This window comes from Epinephelus lanceolatus, chromosome 16 (genome assembly GCF_041903045.1).
Source record: "Epinephelus lanceolatus isolate andai-2023 chromosome 16, ASM4190304v1, whole genome shotgun sequence".
Lineage (NCBI taxonomy): Eukaryota > Metazoa > Chordata > Actinopteri > Perciformes > Serranidae > Epinephelus > Epinephelus lanceolatus.
In genome coordinates, this window is record NC_135749.1 from 37378277 (window position 1) to 37403103 (window position 24827).

Consider the following 24827-nt stretch of genomic DNA (forward strand, 5'->3'; position numbering starts at 1 on the left):
TCATATCAAAGATGATTTTATTTACATAAATCTCTTTTTAAAACAAAAGTTAAAATGAACAGCTTTCACCTTTTTAAAAGCTTTCAGAACAATCAAACTAATAATCAAAGTTCTTCAGAGCACAAACAGCTTTCTCATCAGATTTGACTCCTTCTCTGTCTCATCATCAACAACTTCATGACTCCTTGCAGCTTATTGCCTGTGAGCAGAAATTACAACAGTAATGCACACCAGTTTGAGGTCAAACCCTTAAAGACGTTCAGGCTGTGGAAGTCTAAACAACGTAATACTCACAGGAGTTGTGCTTGAAAGCGTTTAATACAAATTCACGATGAAGACCTCTGTGGTCACTGAAGGATCTGTACTGTGTAAAACTGGGAAAACACAGCTCCTAAATATTTTCTGGGTCTCTCTGTTGTTCCAGTAGTTTTAAGATTTTGGATCAGTGTTCAGTAGAGCTGCAACTAATAATTTTTTTTTTCCTACAAAGATTAATCTGCTGATTATTTTTCACAGTTACTCAGTCACTCGTTTGCTCTGTATCAAGTCAAATAATTGTGAAAAATGCTCATCTCAATTTCCCAGAGCCCAACATGATGGCCTCAGATTTTCTTGTTTAACCAACAGTCCAAAAACCAAAGACACTTCATTTACTCCCATAAATGACAAATAAACAGCAATTTCTCACATTTAAAAGCTGAAACCAGCAAATGTTCAACATTTTTGCTTGAAAAATGACAAAATTTATCAATTCTCAAAATAGCTAGTGATTAATTTTGTTCCAATTGACTCTTCGTTGCAGCTCTAGTGTTCAGTAGGATGTCTGCTGCTAGAAAACAGAGGAACTGCTTCTTGTAGCTCAAACTTAACGATAAATATCACAGAGTGTGACATGACAGTGTCTGCAAATTCCGAAATAACAGAAAATGTAATTTCACATTTTCCTGCAGTTTAAGATTTTTTTAAGCCTTGAATTTCATAAATGTATTAAAAATACTCTTCCAGTGCTGCAGAGGCCCTGAGAGCAGAAACACAGTCTGAGCCCTAACAAAGCTGCAGTCATCACCATTTGATGCCCGAGCTGGACTGAATAAGAAAGCTCTCGTCTGTACCAGTGATCTGACACTAAAAGGTGCATTAACTGAATATGATGAGTCTTCTGAGAACAAAAATGACATCTGCTCCTACAACATGACTAATAACTGACACAAAACAAATGGCGGTACCTTTTTCCTTTTCAAATGAATGCAGGTAGACAAAACAAGTGGCACCTTTTCATTATGTATTTTTGTGAGGAGCATAGAGACATAATCACTTTACCTGACATACTTTTTGGAATACCAGCGCGCTTATTACAAGCAACAATTTCTGGGCTGGAAACAAGAATTTAACCAAACTAAATACTGATTCACATGAGGAGAGATGTGGAAATTTGCATTACTGAAAGAAAAAAGTAACTGAAAACGAAGTTTTGTCTTATCCTAAGGGAGAAAGTGTGCACGTGTTTGTTTTATTATATGTACAATAACGTACACAAATGTAAGCAAGGTCACACAAGAGACCAGTAGTAAGTAATGACAGAGGTATATCAGTGATTACAGTAGCAAGTCACTTTTTAATCACACACACCTCTGTTTTTCTCTGGTTGGCGTAGAGTTGATAGAAAACTGCTTCACTCCTCTGCCTTCATTCATTCATTCTCTCTCTAGACACAAACACACTCTTTCAGTTCGGTAAGGAGAAAAGTGTTCAAGAGGTGTGAAACAACAAGCTGTGATCAACCTGCAGGTCAGACTCTGACAGCTGTCAAGGCTGGTTAAGTTAGAAATATTTTGATAGCAAGTATTGAGCATGCCACTGACACGTGACGAAGAAGAAAACACTGAGACTATCAGTCAGTCGCTATGGGAAAAACAGCTGGAGGAAGTAATGACAGCAGGTATCAAACGGAAGTGCACAAAAATGTGTTCTTGAACTAAACACCTTCGAGAAACTCCCAAAACCTGACCTGCATATTGAGACCTTTACTTGTTTAATCACTACCATAGAAATAAAATGAGAGTAGAACGGATATTCCCATTCAAATCAATGTAGCAGGATGGTCAGAGTGGCGATCATTTTTATGTGTACTACTGCCACTGCAACTGTTGTAGCAGGCTAACTTCCACAAAAACTGTATAAACAAACCCACTTGCAGCAAGTTTCAAACTCAGTGAGGGGAGGCTTTACAGCAATGACCAAACGAACAGTGGAGTGGCGTCTTGTGCACTATCTCTGTTGCATTGCAGCTAGATAGGAATCGCACATTGCTGGATCTAGCACTACCGACTGAGAAAAGTAACTCTGTAAAGTACTTTTGCGTTAACGATATCTCCCCGTAGTTTCAGCTGGGAGATGTGTTTGAGCAGAGACTTCACTACCTTCAGTGGTATCAAACAAATAAAGAAATCAACATATTAAAAAGAAAAATACAACTGTCCAAGTTTCTCTCTTTCACTGAACTAAAACTAGCTTAAAAGGAGCAGTGTGTAGGATTTATTGGCATCCAGCCATGATCAGGCTCATTCTAAGGCAACAAAAACCCAATGATTCTTCAGGTGATTATACAGTGATGAAAACATAATTATGCATATTATATTCAAATATATGCCAATATATCTCCCTAAATCCTACACACTGGACCTTTAATTGTGCTGCTAACTTAGCAGCTTATTTGAAAACTTAACAGTATGCCAAAATAGACTTGACTTGAGCATTGTCACCGTGACAACAATCGCCATTTTTAAGTCAAATGGCCGCGGCAACAGTTCATTGTCCGTTCTACTCATTCTATTTCTATGCACTGCAGTTTTTTCGTTAATAAACTAACACACTCCAGCATTTCCCCTTTAATACACTGCTGGGGAACATGAACCGCATCTTTAAGACATCTTCTAAGAACATTACATGTTGGCAGGCACACACACTGTAACACATATCCTTCCACACACACAAACACTCACTGGGGTGGCACAAGTGACAAAATCTAAACAAAGTTGTGACTCAAGTGTTGTTTATTTTCATTTTTCTGCAGCTTGCTCAACAAGGCAGACCTGAGCTGTGCAGAAAAAAATTAACTTCCTGATGTGTGTCAACGTTTGAGGCATCAGGAAACAAACCGTGTGGAGACAGCTGAGCCCACAGAGCAAGATTTGGATCAGGATCTCAAATAATTCTGGGATCAAATTAATCAAATAATCTATTAAACAAATTAAAATGACAGAATGACTTTTTGGTGTACATCATGCAGCCCCGGCACACACACACTCGACACACACACAGAATGAGAGCAGCAGTTACTATTTCCATGAGCCCTTATAGAGTAAAACCCAAAATCAAACAAAAAGAAACTAACAAGAGAAAAGAGAATGACATCCCTGACATTTTTCAAATTAAGATGCTGTTGTGTTTATTATTAATTTTTAACTTAAATATAATAAAGATTTAAGTAGATTTTCTCTACAGTTCTCTTCCAGTCAGTCCTCGGTAGAGTCTGTGTCATCGTTGATATAGTCTTCTTCTATTGGCATACTGCCATTTTGAGTCCCCCACTCATCTTCGTCGTACTCTATGCTGTCGTTGTCCTCCAGAAGCTCATTGTCGAGCTCTCCGGCTACACCTGCAGCCTGGACGCCAGCCACCACCCTGTCAATGGGCAGCTCTGCGGCTGGCTGTCCGTGCTGGTGTTCCCCTGGTGCTGGTGGGGCTGCAGCAGCATCGTCCTGCGGCACTGCGTACCCCCCATTGTTGTTAGAAAAGGCAGCTCGGTCTCGGTTCTCATCCTCGACGTAGACTCTCTGATGGCACATGGGGCACGTGTCCTGGATGTAGAGCCACTTCCTCAGGCACAGCGCATGGAAGTAGTGGTGGCAGGGCGTGATGCGGGCCGAGGTGGCGAACTCCTGGTAGCAGATGGCGCACACGTCCTCAATGTCCCTCAGCTGGTCCCCACGCACCTCTGGCAGAGAGTTGATCTTCTTGACGGCTGTGCGGCGGTTGATGAAGGTCTTCCAGCCATTCTTGGCCTGCAGATAAATGTTGAAGTAGGCGTGGAGGCACATCATGCAGGCACGGATCTTGCTGCCCGACTCGAACATCATGGTGTAGGCACCATTTCCGAACATGATGACGCCGAACAGGAACTCAATGATGTTGCCTGTGGAGCGCACATAGTACACGTAGTCGTCCAGCTTCTCCCACAGGACATTGGAAAAGCCATCCGCCATGAAGAGACCATAGACTGTCAGTGACACCACCACCTGGAGGGAAGAAACCAGTTAGATACAGTTTACTGAAAGCTGTACCAACCAGTAACATCTGAAAGAACATTAGGATGAGGTGAACAGATGATAAAGGGCAATGCATAACATTATTGTATGATCCACAGGAAAAAGCCTGAGCCTACTGTTTTCTGTGCAAGTCACACATTAGGGTGGAAAAATTGTTTAAAACAGATTAGTAGCCCCTCCTTTAGATAGCTACACCTGCAGAGAAAAACGAGCTATAACGTGAAGGAGCAAGTAAGCTAAGGTTAGCCAGCTAAGTGTAACCAAGTTACACTACTCTGCATTGACCTGGCGTTGGTTGCTTTGTGACGTTAGCTGAAAAAGTAATTTGCAGACGGCAAGCTAGCTAATGAGCCAGATCAGGCCTGGAGTCTGGATGAATTAGATGATGTTTATCACTCAAGACTAGGGATGGGAATTGATAGGATTTTACTGATATTAATGCCATTATCGATTCTGCTTATCAATCCGATTCTTTATCGATTCCCTTATCGATTCCTCCTGTGAATTTTCTGTGTAGAAAAAGTAGACCTTACAGGTTTTCGATGTCAACAACACAAATTTGATTGAGTTTCTATTCTAAACAAGAGATTGTTTTGAGATTGAGTGCTTGTGTAAGTAAACAAATATGAAATTGGTCCACCGCTATCATCTAAAATGGAACAAATGAAAGAATATTTGTAGAGCATTTGTTTTCATCTACGTCAAATAACGCTACACAACGACAAATTCTTCAGCATGTTGGTGGTAGGGCTGCACGATATTGGGAAAAATTGACATTGCAATTTTTTTTGCCCCCAGTGATATATATTGCGATTTATAATTTTTTTTTTAGGATGCATTATTTTCCACCAGATGACTTAGCTCTACTTGGTGAGTAACAACTTACATTGTTTACACGACGGCATGTCATTTCTGTCTCTCTGTATCGCGCATATATATATAATATAAATAATTTATTACACGGCTCTATTAAATGCTGTATTCTGATTGGTCAGTTGCGGCATTCAGCGGTCTGATATTACACAGTTGCTATGTAGCCCAGCGTTGCTAGGGACACTGTCCTGCAACACTGCAGCTGTCAAACAACTTCCGAGGGAAAAAACAAACAGAAGTGGCTGATTTTAACATTTCTTTTAACTTATTTGGAGAGTAGCTACAAGGATTTTGGGGAATGGGATGCCGCTGAAGAATAAGAATACGGACTTTCTCTGCCAAAAACAAAAGAACACGGATTTTAATACACACTCAGCAGTCATGCTTAATGACATTTTACGCGAGCTTTATGCCTCTGTTCAGTCCACTAAGCCTGGGTGAGTACAAAACTTTACCAAAAGTTGTTGAATCCGGTCGGTTTTAATGCACTTCGCGGAGGCAGACAACTTTATTTATTTAACTGATAATTAGCCGTGTAATAAGCGGGATAATGTATAATGAGCTTTATTCAGGGGGTTTTATTCAGGGGAATATATTCCCGTCGGGAGTTATTTTCCCAGTATTCACCGGCTCATTATACATTATCCCTTACATAATATATTATATTTATTAATATTGATTTTAGGCCATACCGCCCAGCCCTAGGTGATAGTCTAACCCGTGTAACTGTAGCAACAGAAGGTTTGCTGATTCGGACGGGACTTAGGGCGGTCGAGAGGGCAGTCCAGGATCAGACCTGGCGCTCGGTCTTGCTCTGGCTTAATTCAAGTTGCTACAGGGCTTTAAGTAAAGGTCTGTCTCCATTGGGCCGCCACTGTAAAATGTACAACAGAAGACAGCATGTGTACGTTATGGATGCTGGTAGTTTGTTGACATTAGCAGAATCAATTTTGTAGCGAATGTTAGCAACTGTAGCAGAGCTGAAGAAAGGCAAGACACTCGCATAACGTCACATCCCTTGGATTTTCCTGGAATATCTGTCCTGAATCCTTTACGTAGAAGTCAGTCCACAAGCTGTGAGGCAACCAAAAAAGTTGGGGATGGTCTCTGTTTTTTGTTTTTGTTACAATCTGTTCACCCAATGGCAAAAAAAACAATGAATAACTGTAAACAGTTACATATAGAACTTTAACAGTAGAAAAAAAGGTCAGAGCGAAGCAGTTAAAAGTCAGTCTTCCATCACAGAATATCATACACTAAACCTCACAGACTGATGAGACCTAACAGGAAGTATCCGAGTGTGCACTTCTTCAAAACAAACGCAACAGTACATTCTCATTCCTCACCTTGAGGCAGAGCTCGACGCAGAAGGCAGTGACAGCGAAGAGCCAGGTGTTGAGGGCGTAGTGGTGCCAGAGGGCGTAGCTGAGCACCACGGGGAGAACGAAGAGCACCAGTGACACCAGCAAGACGGGGAAATGGCGGCGAAAAGAGGAGATGTGGGAGGCGCTTAGGGACATCAGGACAGGGTCGGTCATGCCGTGGATGAAGTGCAAGATGGCCGTCAGCAGAAGGCACATGTTCCGGCTCAGGCGGACCTTCAAACCAAAGTGAGAAAGGTTCTTAGTCAACGATGTACAGTGCTAAAATATAACCTCTCAACAAGATGTTTTCCACATAATCCGTTCAAGATGCCTGCAAGTTTCATCAACTTAGGCTTAACAAAGTTCAAGACTTGTTTAATGCCAATTAGAAGTCCAAATAAGACTTAAGCCAAAGTGGCTTTGTGGTTACAATATCTAGGATCAAATGTAACGCCTGCCTGAATCTGAGTAATGTGTTGCATCTCTCACTCTCTGATTTCCTGTCATCTCTCAACTATCTATTCTATAATATAGGTTTAAATATGCAGTTTGTGAAGTACTGAGCAGGGTCAGACAGCAGGGATGCACTGAATGTGAAATCCTGGGCTGACAGCTATTCTTAAAATAACAATCGGGTCAGTTTTTTTTGTTGTTTTTACTTATTTTGTTTTTGTTATTATTTATGCCCCTTTTTGTGTTAGGGAAGCAAAGAAATCTACACTATAAAAAAAATACTCAACTGTTTTAAAGTCATTCAGTCCTTCATTACACTACACTACCAGCTCAGTGGCCTAGTGGTGTCCACCCTGAGACTGGGAGGTCATGGGTTCGATCCCTGGCCATACCAAAGACTATAAAAACGCCTCCCCACTCAGCATTGGGGGTTGGAATTGGGGGATTAGATCACCACATGATTCCCGAGAGCAGCGGTGCTGCTGCTCACCGCTCCCTCAGGGGATGGGTCAAAAGCGGAGAACAAATTTCACACACTCAGGTGTGTGACAATCAGTGGAACTTTAACTTTAACCTTGAATGAGCAAAGTCAATCATACACCTTGACAAAACAACCTCTAAAATAACCTCCTTTCACATAAAAACATCTTTAAAAGAAATAACGGCTTCAATAGTTTTTTTATTGTGTGCGTATATATATACGCACACAATAACACAATGTCATATATATGTGTGTGTATGTGTGTGTGTGTGTGTGTATATATATATATATATATACAGTACAGGCCAAAAGTTTGGACACAACTTCTCATTCAATGCGTTTTCTTTATTTTCATGACTATTTACATTGTAGATTCTCACTGAAGGCATCAAAACTATGAATGAACACATGTGGAGTTATGTACTTAACAAAAAAAGGTGAAATAACTGAAAACATGTTTTATATTCTAGTTTCTTCAAAATAGCCACCCTTTGCGCTGATTACTGCTTTGCACACTCTTGGCATTCTCTCCATGAGCTTCAAGAGGTAGTCACCTGAAATGGTTTTCCAACAGTCTTGAAGGAGTTCCCAGAGGTGTTTAGCACTTGTTGGCCCCTTTGCCTTCACTCTGCGGTCCAGCTCACCCCAAACCATCTCGATTGGGTTCAGGTCCGGTGACTGTGGAGGCCAGGTCATCTGCCGCAGCACTCCATCACTCTCCTTCTTGGTCAAATAGCCCTTACACAGCCTGGAGGTGTGTTTGGGGTCATTGTCCTGTTGAAAAATAAATGATCGTCCAATTAAACGCAAACCGGATGGGATGGCATGTCGCTGCAGGATGCTGTGGTAGCCATGCTGGTTCAGTGTGCCTTCAATTTTGAATAAATCCCCAACAGTGTCACCAGCAAAACACCCCCACACCATCACACCTCCTCCTCCATGCTTCACAGTGGGAACCAGGCATGTGGAATCCATCCGTTCACCTTTTCTGCGTCTCACAAAGACACGGCGGTTGGAACCAAAGATCTCAAATTTGGACTCATCAGACCAAAGCACAGATTTCCACTGGTCTAATGTCCATTCCTTGTGTTTCTTGGCCCAAACAAATCTCTTCTGCTTGTTGCCTCTCCTTAGCAGTGGTTTCCTAGCAGCTATTTGACCATGAAGGCCTGATTCGCGCAGTCTCCTCTTAACAGTTGTTCTAGAGATGGGTCTGCTGCTAGAACTCTGTGTGGCATTCATCTGGTCTCTGATCTGAGCTGCTGTTAACTTGCGATTTCTGAGGCTGGTGACTTGGATGAACTTATCCTCAGAAGCAGAGGTGACTCTTGGTCTTCCTTTCCTGGGTCGGTCCTCATGTGTGCCAGTTTCCTTGTAGCGCTTGATGGTTTTTGCGACTTCACTTGGGGACACATTTAAAGTTTTTACAATTTTCCGGACTGACTGACCTCCATTTCTTAAAGTAATGATGGCCACTCGTTTTTCTTTAGTTAGCTGATTGGTTCTTGCCATAATATGAATTTTAACAGTTGTCCAATAGGGCTGTCGGCTGTGTATTAACCTGACTTCTGCACAACACAACTGATGGTCCCAACCCCATTGATAAAGCAAGAAATTCCACTAATTAACCCTGATAAGGCACACCTGTGAAGTGGAAACCATTTCAGGTGACTACCTCTTGAAGCTCATGGAGAGAATGCCAAGAGTGTGCAAAGCAGTAATCAGAGCAAAGGGTGGCTATTTTGAAGAAACTAGAATATAAAACATGTTTTCAGTTATTTCACCTTTTTTTGTTAAGTACATAACTCCACATGTGTTCATTCATAGTTTTGATGCCTTCAGTGAGAATCTACAATGTAAATAGTCATGAAAATAAAGAAAACGCATTGAATGAGAAGGTGTGTCCAAACTTTTGGCCTGTACTGTATATATATATATATACACACACACACACACACACACATACACACACATATATATATTGATTCCCTCTCCAATATCTTTTTATATTGCTGTGGAAACATAAACAAATTACTTCTTTTTTTAAGTTTCTGACCAAAAACTACATTCTACAAGATTACATTGAACACATCATGAGAACATTCTCTGTGCATTCCAATACCCATACTACAATACTATATAGTATGCCAGAAAAAGATTTAGTATGTCCCAATACATATGAAAAGCAGTATGCAAAATATACCAGGATGTTCTCCTACATCCAGTCCAATTTTGCAGTGTACAAGCCAGCATGCTTTTCTGGCTATTCTCACCCACAATCCTCTGAACAGACTCACATTGACTGAGCCCCAAACAGATGACAGCTTAACAACTCGTTGAAATCTGTCAGAAGCTGCAATGATGGATGACAACGCAATCAAGTAACTGATAAGTAACCGATGACCAGTCAAATAGTAATAACAGGAATATTGATTGTTTAACTAAACAAAATAACTATAAATATTAAAAACAACAAAAGGACGTAAACTATAAAAATAACAATGTTATACATTTGTATGCTTTAATATGTGTTCCTGAATTTTGAAAATAAAAAATTACTTAAAAAAAAAGTCAGAGAACTGCAGATGTAATTTCACTGTCACAAATATAATATGTTAGAATCTACAATTTGTGCAGTTATAACTACAAACATTGCAAAGTAACAATGGCAGAGTTTTTTGGGTTGATCATCCCCTGCAAATTCGGTGAGTGGCGTTAGTTTTATCTCTAAGGTAATGGATATAAAAGCAAGAGGGTCAAAGTTCAGAGTGTAGGGGCATCGGTGGCTTAGTGGATTGAGCAGGCGCCCCATGTACAAGGCTGTTGCCGCAGTAACCTGGGTTCGACTCCAGCCTGTGGCCCTTTGCTGCATGTCAGTCTACCGTCTAGCATGCGATTCGGGACACACTCTATGATTTACCTTCGCCCAAAACTCATTTTAACGGAGTAGAGCTTGAACACGTTATAATGTAAATCAATACAACCTCAGTTAGCAGTTAGTGTCATTAGCTGCTGACAGCTATTGTTAACTAGCTCATTATCTGGGAAACAACAGGGTGTGTTCCTGACACGTCGATAGTAAGTTTACTGCATCACTTCATCCCGACAGCGTCCCGGGAAAGATCTCTGTACATCCCAAACACGTTCTCTACTTTGCCTGTTATGACAGGATGCCTTTAGGCCCTGATCACACAGAAAGTGTTTTAGCAGCAGGCAGCTTTTTGTAATTGTTTTAAACAAGAATGAAGCTTTTTGCTCGCTGTTTTTGCGCTGCAGGGCACCTTGTGTTTCTGTGCTCCAGACGTGTGCCGTTTTTGCCGGAGCGCTCTGAACTCCTCGAGTTGAAAAAATTTCAACTCAGTGCGGAAAAGTCCCCATGTCATCTCTTTTTTCCCATTGTCCAATCGGGTGATTTGAGAGGCGGGCCTTCTGTGGTGGTCACAACAAGTTTACAGTTGGTAAACAATGGAGGAGAAACTGGTGGTAGAGGTTGCTGGATACCCAGAGCTATACGACTTTACAAACCACAGTTTCTACCATCTCAACAGAAAACAGCAGGCGTGGAAGCATTTCAGTGCAGTACTTGAAACGGCCACCATGGAGGCGAAGCTCCTGGACCAACTGGTGGTACTCCTCCTGATCCACCCTTTTTTTAAGGGTCTCATGTACCCACACAGATCTCCGTTTCCCTGTGCCCAACAAACAATTTGCTGACAGCCTCTTACCCTCAACCAGAGCTACAGCAAGTACCCTCTGCCTGAACATTTTAGAAACTAGATACTAATTACTGGGAAATAAATAAAAAATAATACAATAAAACATAAATGGTAGTTTGATTACACAAGAGGGTTACGAGGTCATGGGGTGGTTACCTGGTAACACTAAAAAGGCGCAGCAAGTGTTTTTTTTTTTTACTAGTGGCATTTTTTTTTTTTTTTTTTTTTTAAAGTGCGGTAGTACGGTACGCCTCGCATTTTGCAACCTGCAAAATGCTTTCTGTGTGATAGGGACTTAGTCTGGAGCCCTGCTTTTTAGCTGACGCAAAATTGATGTGACACAACAGAAAAACATTGGCTGCTGCCATCAGTGAATATCATTTTTATTTGCTGACATGCAGTGATTAAATCGGTGCATCCCTATCACACAGGTGTGCAAAATAGGCTTGACCACCTCATTCAATCTGTATAGGTAAGAACATCATGAAACAAAATACCCTGGGCAACACACACTGGGGATAATTAACAAATTGAGAAAATAATAATCAACATGGCAACACTCCAGGAAGTTACTGTTGTATAATGTCTTCAAATCACGTATATCCAGTGGTGTAGTGGAGGGTAGCACCTCTTCTTTTGGCTGTTTACCATATACCAACCTATCAGCCGAAAATCCATTGGAATATATAGGAGAGTACACCCACTTCCTCCTAGTCAACCTACCCACCTACCTAGTCACCTCATCAACTCACCACCTCAACTACCACTACACCACTGGGTAAATCAGAGGCTTTAGGAAGCCCTTGCTTTGGAGAGCAGGACAGACAAAGTCCCACAAAAAGTCAAAATGAAAACAGCGGAGGAAAACAAGCATAATGAGTCATAAATGCTGTAATGACATACCAGGCGTTGCTCAGGATCCAGGCTACTGAGGCCAGTCTGTAGAGCCAGGATAAAGAACAAGACAGGAGCCACAAAGCCTAAACGCTTGTCCTCCTCCTCTGTGGAACCTGAGGGATCAAAACAAGACAACACACTAAACTCCAGCAGCATTCTCATACAGGGCTCGAAATTGTGACCAAAATTTAATCTGTGCGACCTCAAAATAGAATTTTGAAAAAGTTTGAAAAAGTTAGCAGGCTACATTGATAAAGTTCCCAGACTTCTCTCTACCTCGTGAGCTGACAGTGACCAATCAAACGTGAGCTTGACTTTAATGCTAATTTTAGATTGGTTATTAGCCTCAAATCACTCTGCGACCGCGGCACTTCTGTCACTCAGAACTAACTAGAAGCCAAATCTAATTTATGCCGGAGAGAAGAGAAAATGAAGAGAACGCTGAAAGACTTTTTTTAGAAGAAACACCACTGAACCACCACTGAACTAGCCTGGCGTGTCCAGACCCAATTCGCAAAACGCGAATGGGTCTCGACACGGAGCGTACATTTCCTCTATTCCCGAGGGGCGGTATCAACGGCTGTCACTCAAAGTGCCCCTTCACGCAACTGGAAAGACGGAAAACCAATCAGAGTAAACGAAACGTGTGACGTAGGCTAGCACAACGCCACTGTAAACAGACCAGCAAGCTGTTGCGGAGATGAGCTGTGATGATGTATGGGAAAGAGTGTTGCCGTCTTTGTGTGTCTTTCCTCCTCCTCACTGTGGACTCTGAGTTGCATGGCTGTGATTCCCAGCTTGGTCGTTTCAATAGTCACTGGGTTTTCACTGAGTCCCATCTTTTTCCCGATCAACGGAGCCAGTTGGTAAATTAACTTTTACCAAACCCCGTAGGAAGGACGGCAAACACATAATTTTTTTTTCAATAAAACCTTTCAGTGCAGCCGTTTGCTCTGCTTTTAAAGAAAATGTACATTCCAGTTCGTTCAACACATTTACCATCGCAGTTTCAAAATCAGTAGCTTGTTGTTTACGAAATGCATTCACTCCACTCCTTGCCCCTCCTATTCTGATGACGTGCCCACCGTAGTAAGGGTTCTCTTTCATTGACAGTGGTGTTTAGTGGTACAGTGGCATTTTTTCTAAAAATGTCTTTAACTGAAAAAGTTGTTAATGATAAGTGTACTATACACATACAATGTAATGTATACAGTAAAATGTCGACTTTTTGTTGCAATAAAAAAAAATTGATTTAACTGTTGGTGCTTCTTACATTAAGGTGGGTGCTCCCAAAATTTTACTGGTGCTCCTAATTTCAAAAAGTTAGGAGCAACAGCAAAATTTTGTGCTACCATGTAAAAAAGTTAATTTCAAGCCCTGTTATAGCCAGTATGCAGATTATTAACACAGTCACAGCCAGTCATACCTATGAAGGCCAGGATGCTGAGGCCGAGGTAGTGTGCGACAGAGGAGATAACAGCGCTCATCCCCAGGACAGTGAGTGTGGAGTCACAGCCAGAGATGATCAGGTTACTGGTCAGATCCCAGAACACGTCCCAGCTCAGCAGGTAACCCTGAAAAGAGAGCAGTCACTCAGCTACATCATTACTTAGAACTCCCTTTACTCTTAACATGCAGGCACTCAGACTGTGCATGCTTTGTGGGTGTGCCTACCTTTCTGAGGAATCCAAGGCACCACTGCAGCCAGGTTTAATTCTGCCTCCCAAGGAGACAGATACTGACAGAAGCTGCTCCTGCAGTGTGCAGGATTTTACAGACCTGCATTAAACAGGACTTATGCAATGTTCAACTAATTCTATTTAAGACCTTTTCAGACCTTTTTAATGCCACACAGAATGCAATGTAATATTTTTTTAACAGTTAAACTGGTCAAAGCATTATGGAAAACCAGAGGGGACAATCAGGCTGATCATAATTCAGTAACAAGATACTACCGATTTCCAACCAGATTTGTATCATCATAATGTGGGTAGTATGAGTAAATGAAGTATGTTCAACTTCCCTCCATCCTGCCAGCACCCTGATCTCTCTGCTCACCTTCCAGCTCAAATCAGACAGATTTCGTTGGCTCTACGGCTGTTGCTCAAGCTATGGATTGTTGTGTACCCCCTGCCATCAGGGGCACAGAGTACAGAAGACTGAGAGAGAGTGTTGCCCCTGTCTCTCTCTCAAACTGAGAACAAATGGAAAAACTAAGCACTCCACAAGGGATGTGAGGACTATAAAATTTCACCCAAGCCTCCCTCGGCATTTGGGTGAGTAGATAATGGCTGAATTTTCATTGTTGGGTGCACTATCCCTTTAAGTTGCACAGCTGAGAGCTGGTGTTCTTCCTCTGGACACTGAGATCAGGTGATTTAACAAAATTCAGGAGGAAAACAGAATATGTGAATTGACCTATGGCTAAACCCCGCCCTCAAACGGGATGAGCCAATCACAGTGCGTATAGCCATTCCCATACACTCGGACATTCTCTGCCTGGACGTCCATTGAAATGCATTACAGAAAGTCAGTTTTGTTCAGTTTTATGAGCTTATTCTGAGATTTGAAGTTTAAAAATGGTCAAACGGTGTGCGTGGGGTACATGCAACTCCGACACAAGGTATCCTGAGAGGCTGGGTGACGGGGTGTATTTTTTACCCTTTCCTAAACCACATCTCAACCGAGAAAAGTGTCTCCTTTGGATAAAGTTGTGCGGTAACGTTAGACCACATCAACTCAACGTGAATAAGATTAACAATGATGTGTACATCTGTTTTAAGGTAAGTCAACATCATGTTTGAGGCAACATATTGTCACTTTGCTGGAAAGAAATATAAAGTTATCTTTAACATCTCTAGCTAACGTTAGCCTAACGTTAGCTCCTAGCTGCACTGTTCATTATGTCACCTTGTTTGCTGGGAGTTCATTAGCCTATTTTGTTCTAGTTTTGTACTTTGGTGATCGTACATCATTGTTAGCTGTTGTCCAAAGGGCTCTAGTTAAACTAACGTTAACTTCTGGAGCTTAGCTTCATTAACTTTTCTGTAATCACAGAGATAACAAAGGTTGGCAAACGTTATGCTGAATGATTCAATGTAAATACTGTAGCACCAAACTAACGCAGAGACACTCTTGGTAAAGATGTTAAAAAGGCCGTTATCATTTTCTCATATTCTGAGCCAAAAACCTTGCAGATGCAGTTTATCACGCTTACACTGGGACCTGTACATTTTGGCTTGTAATTTAAGCTTTTCATCGACCTTCTCAACAATAAAAAAAATTAATATATCCCTCCAATGCGTAGTTTAGGCCCTTTTGGTTACTTCTCAATGACTATGTCTCTAGAAATCATCAATTGCCTCCTGGGAAATGCCATGTACTGTGACACCTACCATAGCGCCGGTCAATGAATGTTGATATTTTGTCTGAGTGAGTGGAGGGGGGCGTGGCTTAGCCATAGGTAAATTGTGTGATTTGGGGGAAGTGGATAGTGAGTCTAATTTTCTTTTATATTGTACAAACTATGATGACTTAAGAGTGTTAATGTTCTATGAAACAGCTGATCTAAACTCTGGTTTCTAAAGCCTGGAAGAGAAGGCAAAATAAAGTTTGTTTAATTAGTATTCATCTTGATTTCTCTTTTAGAGTGCTACACAGTAAATGCATTTGTGAGTGATCTATGAACCTGGTCTTACACAGTGACGATCTGATTATGTACAATGACTTTGCTGCTTTTTTTTTTACATTTTCTTTCCTTTAAATGCTGCCTGAAAATATTACTCTGATTTTAAGGTGTCTTGTAAGCCCCTGCAGGTTGGGCATAACCACTTTCATGACACAACAATAAAAAATTAATTAATTCATTCATTCATATAAATTAATTTTGTAGCAGGGTACAACACGACATTTGCTTTCTAAGGCTTGCTTGAACCGCTTCAGGAACTCAGTTGTTTCTCTGTCTGTTAACCTATTAAACCAGAGTGCGGCTTCAACATAGCCTCAGTGTAACTGGGTCGAACATGGTGTAATACAGTGTAATTTATTAGGAATGATTAATTTGTTGCACTATATCCACTTGCACTATATCAATTTCTGATGTGATTTGCAGCAGTTGTTGTATGGTTTTGTTGTTTGGTTCAACGTTATTTTGTATTTTTGTATTTATTTGTATTTATGTTACACAGTTGACTGTGGGACGCAAGACACATTTTCAGATTTTTTTGACAGTAAAGGCAAAATCAAATCAAATTAAAAAAAAATATTAAAATACAAAAAATATTTTAACTAATGTTATTGTCTAAAGCAGGCCAAAAAAATGTTCAAGACCATTGTAAATGAAATTCCCCCTGACACCTTTTTGGAGGAACTGAATTCAGTGCTTTCCAAGGCTTTACAGTGACCTGCAGATTTCCTAATCAAAAACACACTTACTCGTTCTAATCTCACCTGTGAATCGGAGCTTCCGTCGGTGGCACCACCTGTGGCGTCCCCGCTTTCCCTCCTCACCGCAAGCACCACGTAGACCAGGATCAGTGCCTGGGCGGTAACCCGGGTCAGCCAGAACACCCGCAAAACATCTGGGAATCTGATCCTCTTCCATGTGTCCTCTAGCAGCAGCTGAAGCCCATACATCCTGTACATGTGCCGTACGAGCAGGTAGACGTACCGGCACGAGTAGTAAAACCATTTGAGCCTCATGGCCAGGCACACAGCTGTGTTGAGAGCCAGCGCCAGACCCGAGAACACCGCTACCAGCTGCCTGACATCTGCAGGCAGCTCAATCATCAGCCCCCACAGAGGGATCATGATGTCCAGGACCACCAGAGCGGCAAAAACTGACTGGAGGTTGAGCAGGAACACGTAGCCGACACCAAAAACAAGCTGGACAGCGGCCATGCCCAGCCACAGCGTCGGCCCGTTTCTGGGCAGCAGTCTGAACCCCAATGCCGCTTTGTAGTAGGCGCTGTAGAAGTCTATGTGGGAGGTGGCGTAGTAGTTGATGAGGACTGCGGCCATGCCGAGGAGAACAGCAAAGAGGAGGGTGTAGAACTTAAACAAGGCTTTCTGAGAGAGCAGCAGCACCATGCTGGAGATGAGGACACCTGAGACACAACAGAGACGCAGTCAGAAAAGACAAACATTAAAGTGATAAAAGTGTTTTCTATCACACGGACTAGAAAGTAACCATAAAATGAACTATTGCTGACTGTAGCTTGTAAGTTTGTCTGATTAGCAACTCACTAAAGTCAATCTGTTTGATAAAACAACATTATGTGTTTTGGATTTTTAAGTGAAGAATGAGAACATGGTTCTGAGACAGAATGACTCAAGAGTGTGAAACACAAACAAGATTAGAAGGAAAACTATCATCAGCTCACAGCGCTATGATCCTGAAAAGTCAGAGGCAACATGTAGCAGGGCAAAGCAAGGCAAACAGAAAGAGAATTAGTCATCAAACAAATCCTGTTTAACATTTTTTAAGACATAACAGCCCAGATGTTTGGTTGCAGGTCACTGTCAGGGTGTGCGGAGCGAAACACATACAAAAACTTTTGCAGGTGCGCTTGTGACGGATGACCTGTCATGAGATTGAAAATGGAAGCAAACTAAACTATATGGATAAAATAAACACCTGAGTTCTTCATGTGAGAGGAATGCTGTCCACAATACACACAATAAGAGTGTGTCGCATATAATGCTGCACGATTAACCTATCGCAATTGCAATCGCAATGTCAGGCTGTGCGATTACATAACCGCATAAAAGGCTGCAATTTGCGATTTAATGTAAATAAATGTTAACGTGTGTGCCTGTGAACATGACTACCTCTCCTGTAGTGTGTGGAGTTTGCTGACATTACGCCCAGAAGCTATCCTGGTGTGTGCAGCACGTATGGTCAGGTGACCACCCAGCGTGCAGCAGTGACAAACATGGATGCTGAAGAAGAGCGTGAGCACGACCACGAACAGGCTCAGTTGGTGGCGAAAAAGACGCAATGTCTATTATATGGCGATACTTTGGATTCAGGCACGACGACAGTGTCAGAAATTAGCAAAGGCCACGGGCCATTTGGCCCGCAATTTATCCAAGAATGCCCCCAAAAGCCATGTTCGGGGGGCCAAAATTGCCCCCAAGTTTTTGAAACTATATGTATTTATATTTTTTAACAGTATTACAATCTGACATTAAAGTATAATTTTATTTTCATTAAATTAATTTACCGTCACGTCTACAACTCATTTTCCAGACATAATCAACGAGACTGCACTGATTACATGAGAGTAATCTGACAGAGAAGGGGAGGGGGCTTTGCTGTACCATAAGTATAAATTAACCATTTCTTGGGTGATCTGTGTCTACACAATGACAAATTAATGAAAAATTAAGGTAGAATGAATGTTAAATTTTAAATTAACTTACTTCCAGGATTGCATCTAAGGAATTTATAGTAATTTGGCCTTTTTAACAGTAAAAGTAACTGTAATGTGGTGAAACATTAGTACTGCTATCAGTAGATTAATGATTAAATCATCACATTTAAACTGGTTGAATTATAGGAAATCTGAGTGATATTTTGCAACCATAACTTTATGTAACCCATTATTTATTTCATTTATAGTGGTTTCTACTGAAGAGTGAAGACACTATCTTAGTTGGTTTTGCTTTTCATGTGCTTATTGTTAGAACATAATTACAATTTTTTGATGGCCCCCAAACATTTTGAAAATGCCCCCATTTTTTAGACCGTGGGGGCCAAAATTGCCCCCAAAATATTTTGTTAATTTCATACCCTGCATGACAACGTTGAACAGAAAGACATGCTGTGTTAAAGTTTAAAAGTTAAAGTCGCCACGCCCCGCGGCAACACGACCAATCTATATCAACACTTGAGACAGCACAGAGAAAAGTAGGAGAATGCATGTGAGAGAATGACAAGCTGTGTAATGTTAAAGACAAAGGGACAACTGAAAGCCGCCAGTCTGTTGATGGTCATTTACACACTGTCCATAACAATAACTATGTCTGGTCAGGTCAGTGCCCCCCTAATATAATGTAGGGGAAACACTGAAACAAGCAAGAAGACTAATGATACCATTTATGTATTATATTGTAATCGCAATCACAAATCGGAATATTGTCCACTCAAATCACAATCGCAGAAATTTATCTAATCGTTCAGCACTAGTCACATCTCACAGCATTGTTATCACTTTGGCAACACAGTTAAAGGTTATCAAGGTTCTTACAGCTTAAGGGGTCGAACACATGCTGCGTCTTTAACCGCCTGAAAAACATGAGGTCAGGTGCTGGGTGCTACTGTTATGCCTTTTTTTGAGCCAGCTTTCAAGAGAGCGTGGCAGCAGGTTGTGTCTGAGGTGGCTAAGCAACCTTAACAAGCACTGTTTCATAGCCTATTAAACTGAAATCCTGAGTGCAGAGCTGATCTTCTTCCAGGTGCTGTTTATAAGTGTGTGGGCATATTGTCTGTGGGACAGATGTAAAGCTGGGTCTGGGTAGCCCTGCACTAAAATGATCAACTTTTCCATATTTACCACAGACTGAAATTTATGGAAGGGAAAGATATCTGTCGGCTGTGATTGCCGTCTCTCTGGCGTTTGAGCGTTCCTGCCATGTGGCTGCATTGAAACCAATGAATCTAATTGCACAAAAAATGAAAGACTTTTTAAATGCCACTTGGAATTAAAATTAAAGAGCTCAAAAGTTCAAAAGGACTGTTTTCTTATACATAGTGTTTTTCTTCGGCGATGAACTTGAACGGTTGAACACAAATGACCTTGAGCTGTAAACAGTTGGTGTCTTAGCTGAGACCAACCTGACATATGGCTGCAGTAGTCAAAATAAAGATATATTTTACTTTTCCGCATTAAAATGTCTGAAAACGACTAGACCAATGTTACACATATTGCTGAGTTGTGTACTTACATTATCCCAAATGTTTCCAACAATGATCAAACCCAGAGAAATATGTCATTATAACCAAGGACATGGTCCGTGTCAGTTGGTCAGCGTCACCTGTCAGTGACGTCATATCCCCTTTGCTCATGCATCAGGGTTGTGGCTGTCTGCTGGAAGCTGTCAAAATTTGACTTTCTAAGCAGTTTTAAGCCACATTTTTATGATACAATTTTTAGATCTTGATTGTCTTAACAATATGTTTTAACCAGATGAAGAATTTTAGTCATCAGATGTCTGGATCTTAAAAACAAGTTGAACAAACTATAGTGGCAGCTCAGCTTCAGCCCCTGCTGTGCCATACAGTGTTGGGGAAACACTCATTTTTAACATGAAACTGCCTTAAGTGTTTTCACTAGTTTAAATCAGCTGGTCTGTTTATTTTGGAGAGTCAGAGACCTCTGTGGATAATTCAGCTCCAGGTAAAAACCCCCATGAATGTCTGGATCTCAAGTTACCAAAAAAAATAAATAAATAAAAAAAAATAAAAACCCCACACATTAGCAGGAGCTGGGCTAGCAGCCCCTACACGACAAGCCAAACAGAACACTGATTTTTTTTTTATACATGAAACAGCTTTATTCAGGGATTTTACTGGTTTAAATCACCTAGCCTGTTTATTTCGAGAGACGAGGAGACCTCTGTAGATAATCTGGCGCCCAGTAAAAACCTCCTGAACAATGAACACTGAAGGAATCCTACCCGGGAAAAACTGATCACAATGACGGCACTGCATTTTGTTATTATTTTGATTAAAAATATATATAAATTGTACGTTTATAAGCAGCAAAACAAAACTAATTTCATCTTAAAAAAAAAAAAGAAAAGAAAAAAGGAAGAAGAAATGCAGTATTAAAATATAACAGGTGTTATGTAGTTTTTGCATATAATCTCAAGTCAGTATACTGTCCTGGACTGTCTCTTTACTGACTGACTCATCCCTCACGGCTGGTTGCCACCTTGACATTAGGCCCCACAAGGTCAACCTCTAACTGAAATGCTTTAGCAAAGGACAATTTTAACCCTGGATCAGCTTTGATAAGAGTTGATTGACAAAATGGACTTTAACTGAACCTAGTTGTTTAAGAACTCTTAATTTGAATATATTCAGATATTACTGTTCAGTTTTTGATTTGGATAGCTTTTAAAGCACTTTTCCAGTCTTGTTTCAGTTTTATTTCAGGTAAAAATTAGTTGGTTTATGTGTTGGTACTTAACATGAAAGACTCGTGGGTTGAAGCAACATGAGCCTCTTGCCTTACCTACTTAAAAAGCACCTCATTTGGCCTGTTGGCTCTCCAAACCCAGAGCTCCTGGCTAACACCAACAGGACTTTGATGGGACCTGAGCTGTTCAAAGGTCTAAACTGTACAAATGAAGAGTTATGTAACCTAGTGGTTGTTTGTCTGTGTACAGTTCTAATGACTAATCACTCCACAGAAAGAGGCTTAACCATGTTGTTTGCGAGGAGCAAAAAGCAAGGCTGTGATTAATGTAGACAAGTGTTTCAAGGCACTGAGAGGCTTAACTTCTCACTGTCAAGTGCTACAACAAGAAGAAAACATTTGTTGAGAATCACATAATACAATAATATAAATGTAATTTTGTAAAAGGAAAAATGTAAAAGAAAACTCAAAGTGCATCAGACTGCAAAAATGCAAACAACTTGATATTGTGATTTCTGCCATTTTGTGAATACTCTACTAATATGAGATATCAAGATGACCATGAGGCTATCAGAGGTGAAATTATTAGTTCATTGACAGAATAGTTAATTCTAATTTTAGATAAATCAGTTAAACCATTTTAAAAGCACATATTCAAAAGATTTAATGGATCTCGCTTTGCAAATGTGAATATTTTCCAATTTTCTTCTGTGATAGTAAACTGAATATATTTGAGTTCTGGGCTTTTGGTCAGAAAAAAAACCAAAACACTTAAGTTAGTCAGCTTGGGCTTTGGTATTAAATTAATTACGCTGAGGACAAAGTTGCAATGACATGAGATTCTCACTGTTTGATAACTGCCTAAGAAAATATTGTGGCTTCACGGTATCACAGAATTATTATTATCATTATCATCAGTTACAATGATCCTTAAAAGAATAACAACGGAAGGTTTGCCTCTGGGTGAACAAACATTTTGATGAGACTCTCTGTCTAGTTGCATTTTTTTCAATACCATAGATAAGCAAATGTACACAGTATGTTAACTGTTAATTTTGATACCACAGTACACCTTGGAATCAGTATACTGCTGCAACCTAGTTGAGGACCTTTTTTATCCATCCATCCATTTTCATCCACTTATTTGGGGCTGGGCTGTGGGGGCAGCAGGCCAAGCAAAGTACCCCAGATGCCCCTTTCCCAAGCAACACTTTCCAGCACCTCCTGAGGGACCCCAAGGCATTCCCAGTCCAGATGAGATATGTAGTCCCTCCAGTGTGTTCTGCGTCTGCCCCGGGGCCTCCTAACAGTGGAACGTGCCCGAACACCTCTTACAAGAGGCGCCCACCACGAGGCATCGTGATCAGAGGCTTGAACCACCTCAACTGACCCCTTTCGACGCAAAGGAGCCGCGGCTCTACTCCAAGCTCCCTGGATGCAAGCTCCTCACCCTATCTCTAAGGCTGAGACCAGCCACCCCTCCGAGGAAACTCATTTTGGCCACTTGTATCCGCAAGCTCATTCTTTCCATCACTGACCAGAGTTCATGGCCATAGGTAAGGGTTGAGACATAGATGGACCAGTAAATTGAGAGCTTCGCCTTTCAGGTCAGCTCTCTCTTCACCATGATGGTCTGGCGCAGTGCCCGCATCACTGCAGAAGCCGCATCAAACTGCTGATTTGGGTTCATTTTACTGGTATCAACGTGAAAGTTTCGTTTTATTGTGAACAATACAGTTTAACAGTGTTTGCTCATTTTGTTTTTCTGTCCCTTACTGCTATAACTGTTACTGCTATTTTTTTGCTATGTATTGCTGTTTATGCTGTTCTTTTTTATTGTTTATATTCTTATCTCATTCTTGTCTATTTGGGAAACTGTGATCGTCATTTTTCATTTTGTTTATTAATCGAAAATGTAATGAAGGTAATCATTGGATGCAGCACAACACTGCAATGTTAATGTTTACATCTGTCATGCCTACACCAAGTCCTCTACAGAGTTCAGATGATGGATTGGATAAGGTAACAGCTCTCTGGGAAATGTTACAGTGGGTAAAGAAGCCTATTATGACAGGCAGAATGACAGGCTGCCTAAATGCCCCCCACAGTTACTTTAAGGACCTAAACAGTGGATTCTGGCGAGGATACGGAATTTGACACAACCCCTGTCATTAAAAGACATGACGTTAGCCGGTTAGCTATAGCTAGATACCGAGTTGCTTTCCTCAGATAAGACTGAATGAGGTTTGAGGTAAACCATTCAAGCACAGTATCAGACAAATCGGGCTCGTTTTGATGTTACTGCTGGTGGCTAAGTCGGCTTTAGTCAGTTTGACAGGTGACATGGCTTCACAGTGCTACGTCACGGCTAACGCAGTGTCAGCTACACGTTAACAGTAACTGACAATTTGCTGGGTGCTGTTGACTAAATTTGGACTTTAAAATACTCACCCATGACTCTGACCAGCACGTTCCCCATCGCCCCGGCCCATCCCGAACCAGGGTCGTAGTAAGAGTTAAAAATGGCGTCGATAATAAAGATACAGGGAACTCGCAGAGCCACATCAAGCACCGCTAAGGCCTGCTGGCCTAGCCGGGCTTGGGTGGACGCCATGCAGGCTTCAGAGGAGGGCTCACAGTCCTGTGGAGCCCCGGCTATTCATGCAACATTAAAATATGTTAAAGCTCCCTGGGAGCCGCCTCTCGTCTTCGGTTTCGCTTTGCCGGGGGTTTATTTGATAGCCGGGAACCTGTTACCGTCCGCCGCCATATCTGTCCATCTCAACCTCCTGTTGCTGCTTCTTCTTCTTCTTCTTCTTCTTCTTCTTCCTCCTCTGTTTAATGTCGGGTTGGTCCCCTCCAAAGTGTTACTGCCGCCAGTCATTCCATCTCAGTTCTCCTCGGAGTCCTGTCTCATCTAGTATCCTCAAAAATATCAGGATATCTTTAAATTTGGTATTTCCTCTTCCTTTGGCAGAGCGCAGAAGTTACCAGGCTGTTGGTTCCGACGTAACGTGACGTAATCAGAGGGAGTGGGAGTTACGTAACTGTTTCACAAACATTTACATTTTTTCTGAACTGTAACATAAATATAAAAACAAAAAAGAGTAACTACATATTTAGATATTTGGCAATAATAACAAAACAAACAAAAAAGGCTTTTTTCTTTGTTTTAGCATTTTGTACTTTAAATCTCTGTTGTTGAAAACTATTGTTCTTACAAATGTAAAATGGTAATATATTTTGGTAATTCATGATTTGGCTAAACGGTTTTTACAAACAGCAATAATTTATCACATCTTTAATTCACCATAGGCTACTACTACTTATCATATTACTGTAGACTGTTCAAAGCACATCCTAAGGACACATCCATTTTACAGAAGAGAGCAATCAACACAGTACACAATGTGAGGTACAGAAAACACATACATACTGTTTTTAAAGTCACATGCATTGAAATTTTTAGATCTGGTCAAATTTAAAACTGCAATAATCATGTTTACAGTGAGAAATAATTCACTTCCAGGCAACATTCAAAAAATGTTTTGTGACAGGGAGGGGGTATGGAG

General features: G+C 41.1%; 1 protein-coding gene across 1 annotated transcript; it reads right to left on the reverse strand.

Annotated features, from left to right (window-relative positions):
- On the reverse strand, nucleotides 1-24266 carry rnf139 (ring finger protein 139). Its single transcript, XM_033637560.2, has 6 exons — nucleotides 23707-24266; nucleotides 16562-17217; nucleotides 13539-13686; nucleotides 12119-12225; nucleotides 6548-6799; nucleotides 1-4298 (listed from the first exon to the last, which is right to left on the reverse strand). Exons 1-6 carry the CDS (start codon nucleotides 23867-23869, stop codon nucleotides 3516-3518), a joined length of 2109 nt encoding a protein of 702 aa, XP_033493451.2. The 5' UTR covers nucleotides 23870-24266; the 3' UTR covers nucleotides 1-3515.
- Between the last annotated feature and the right edge of the window lie 561 nt (nucleotides 24267-24827).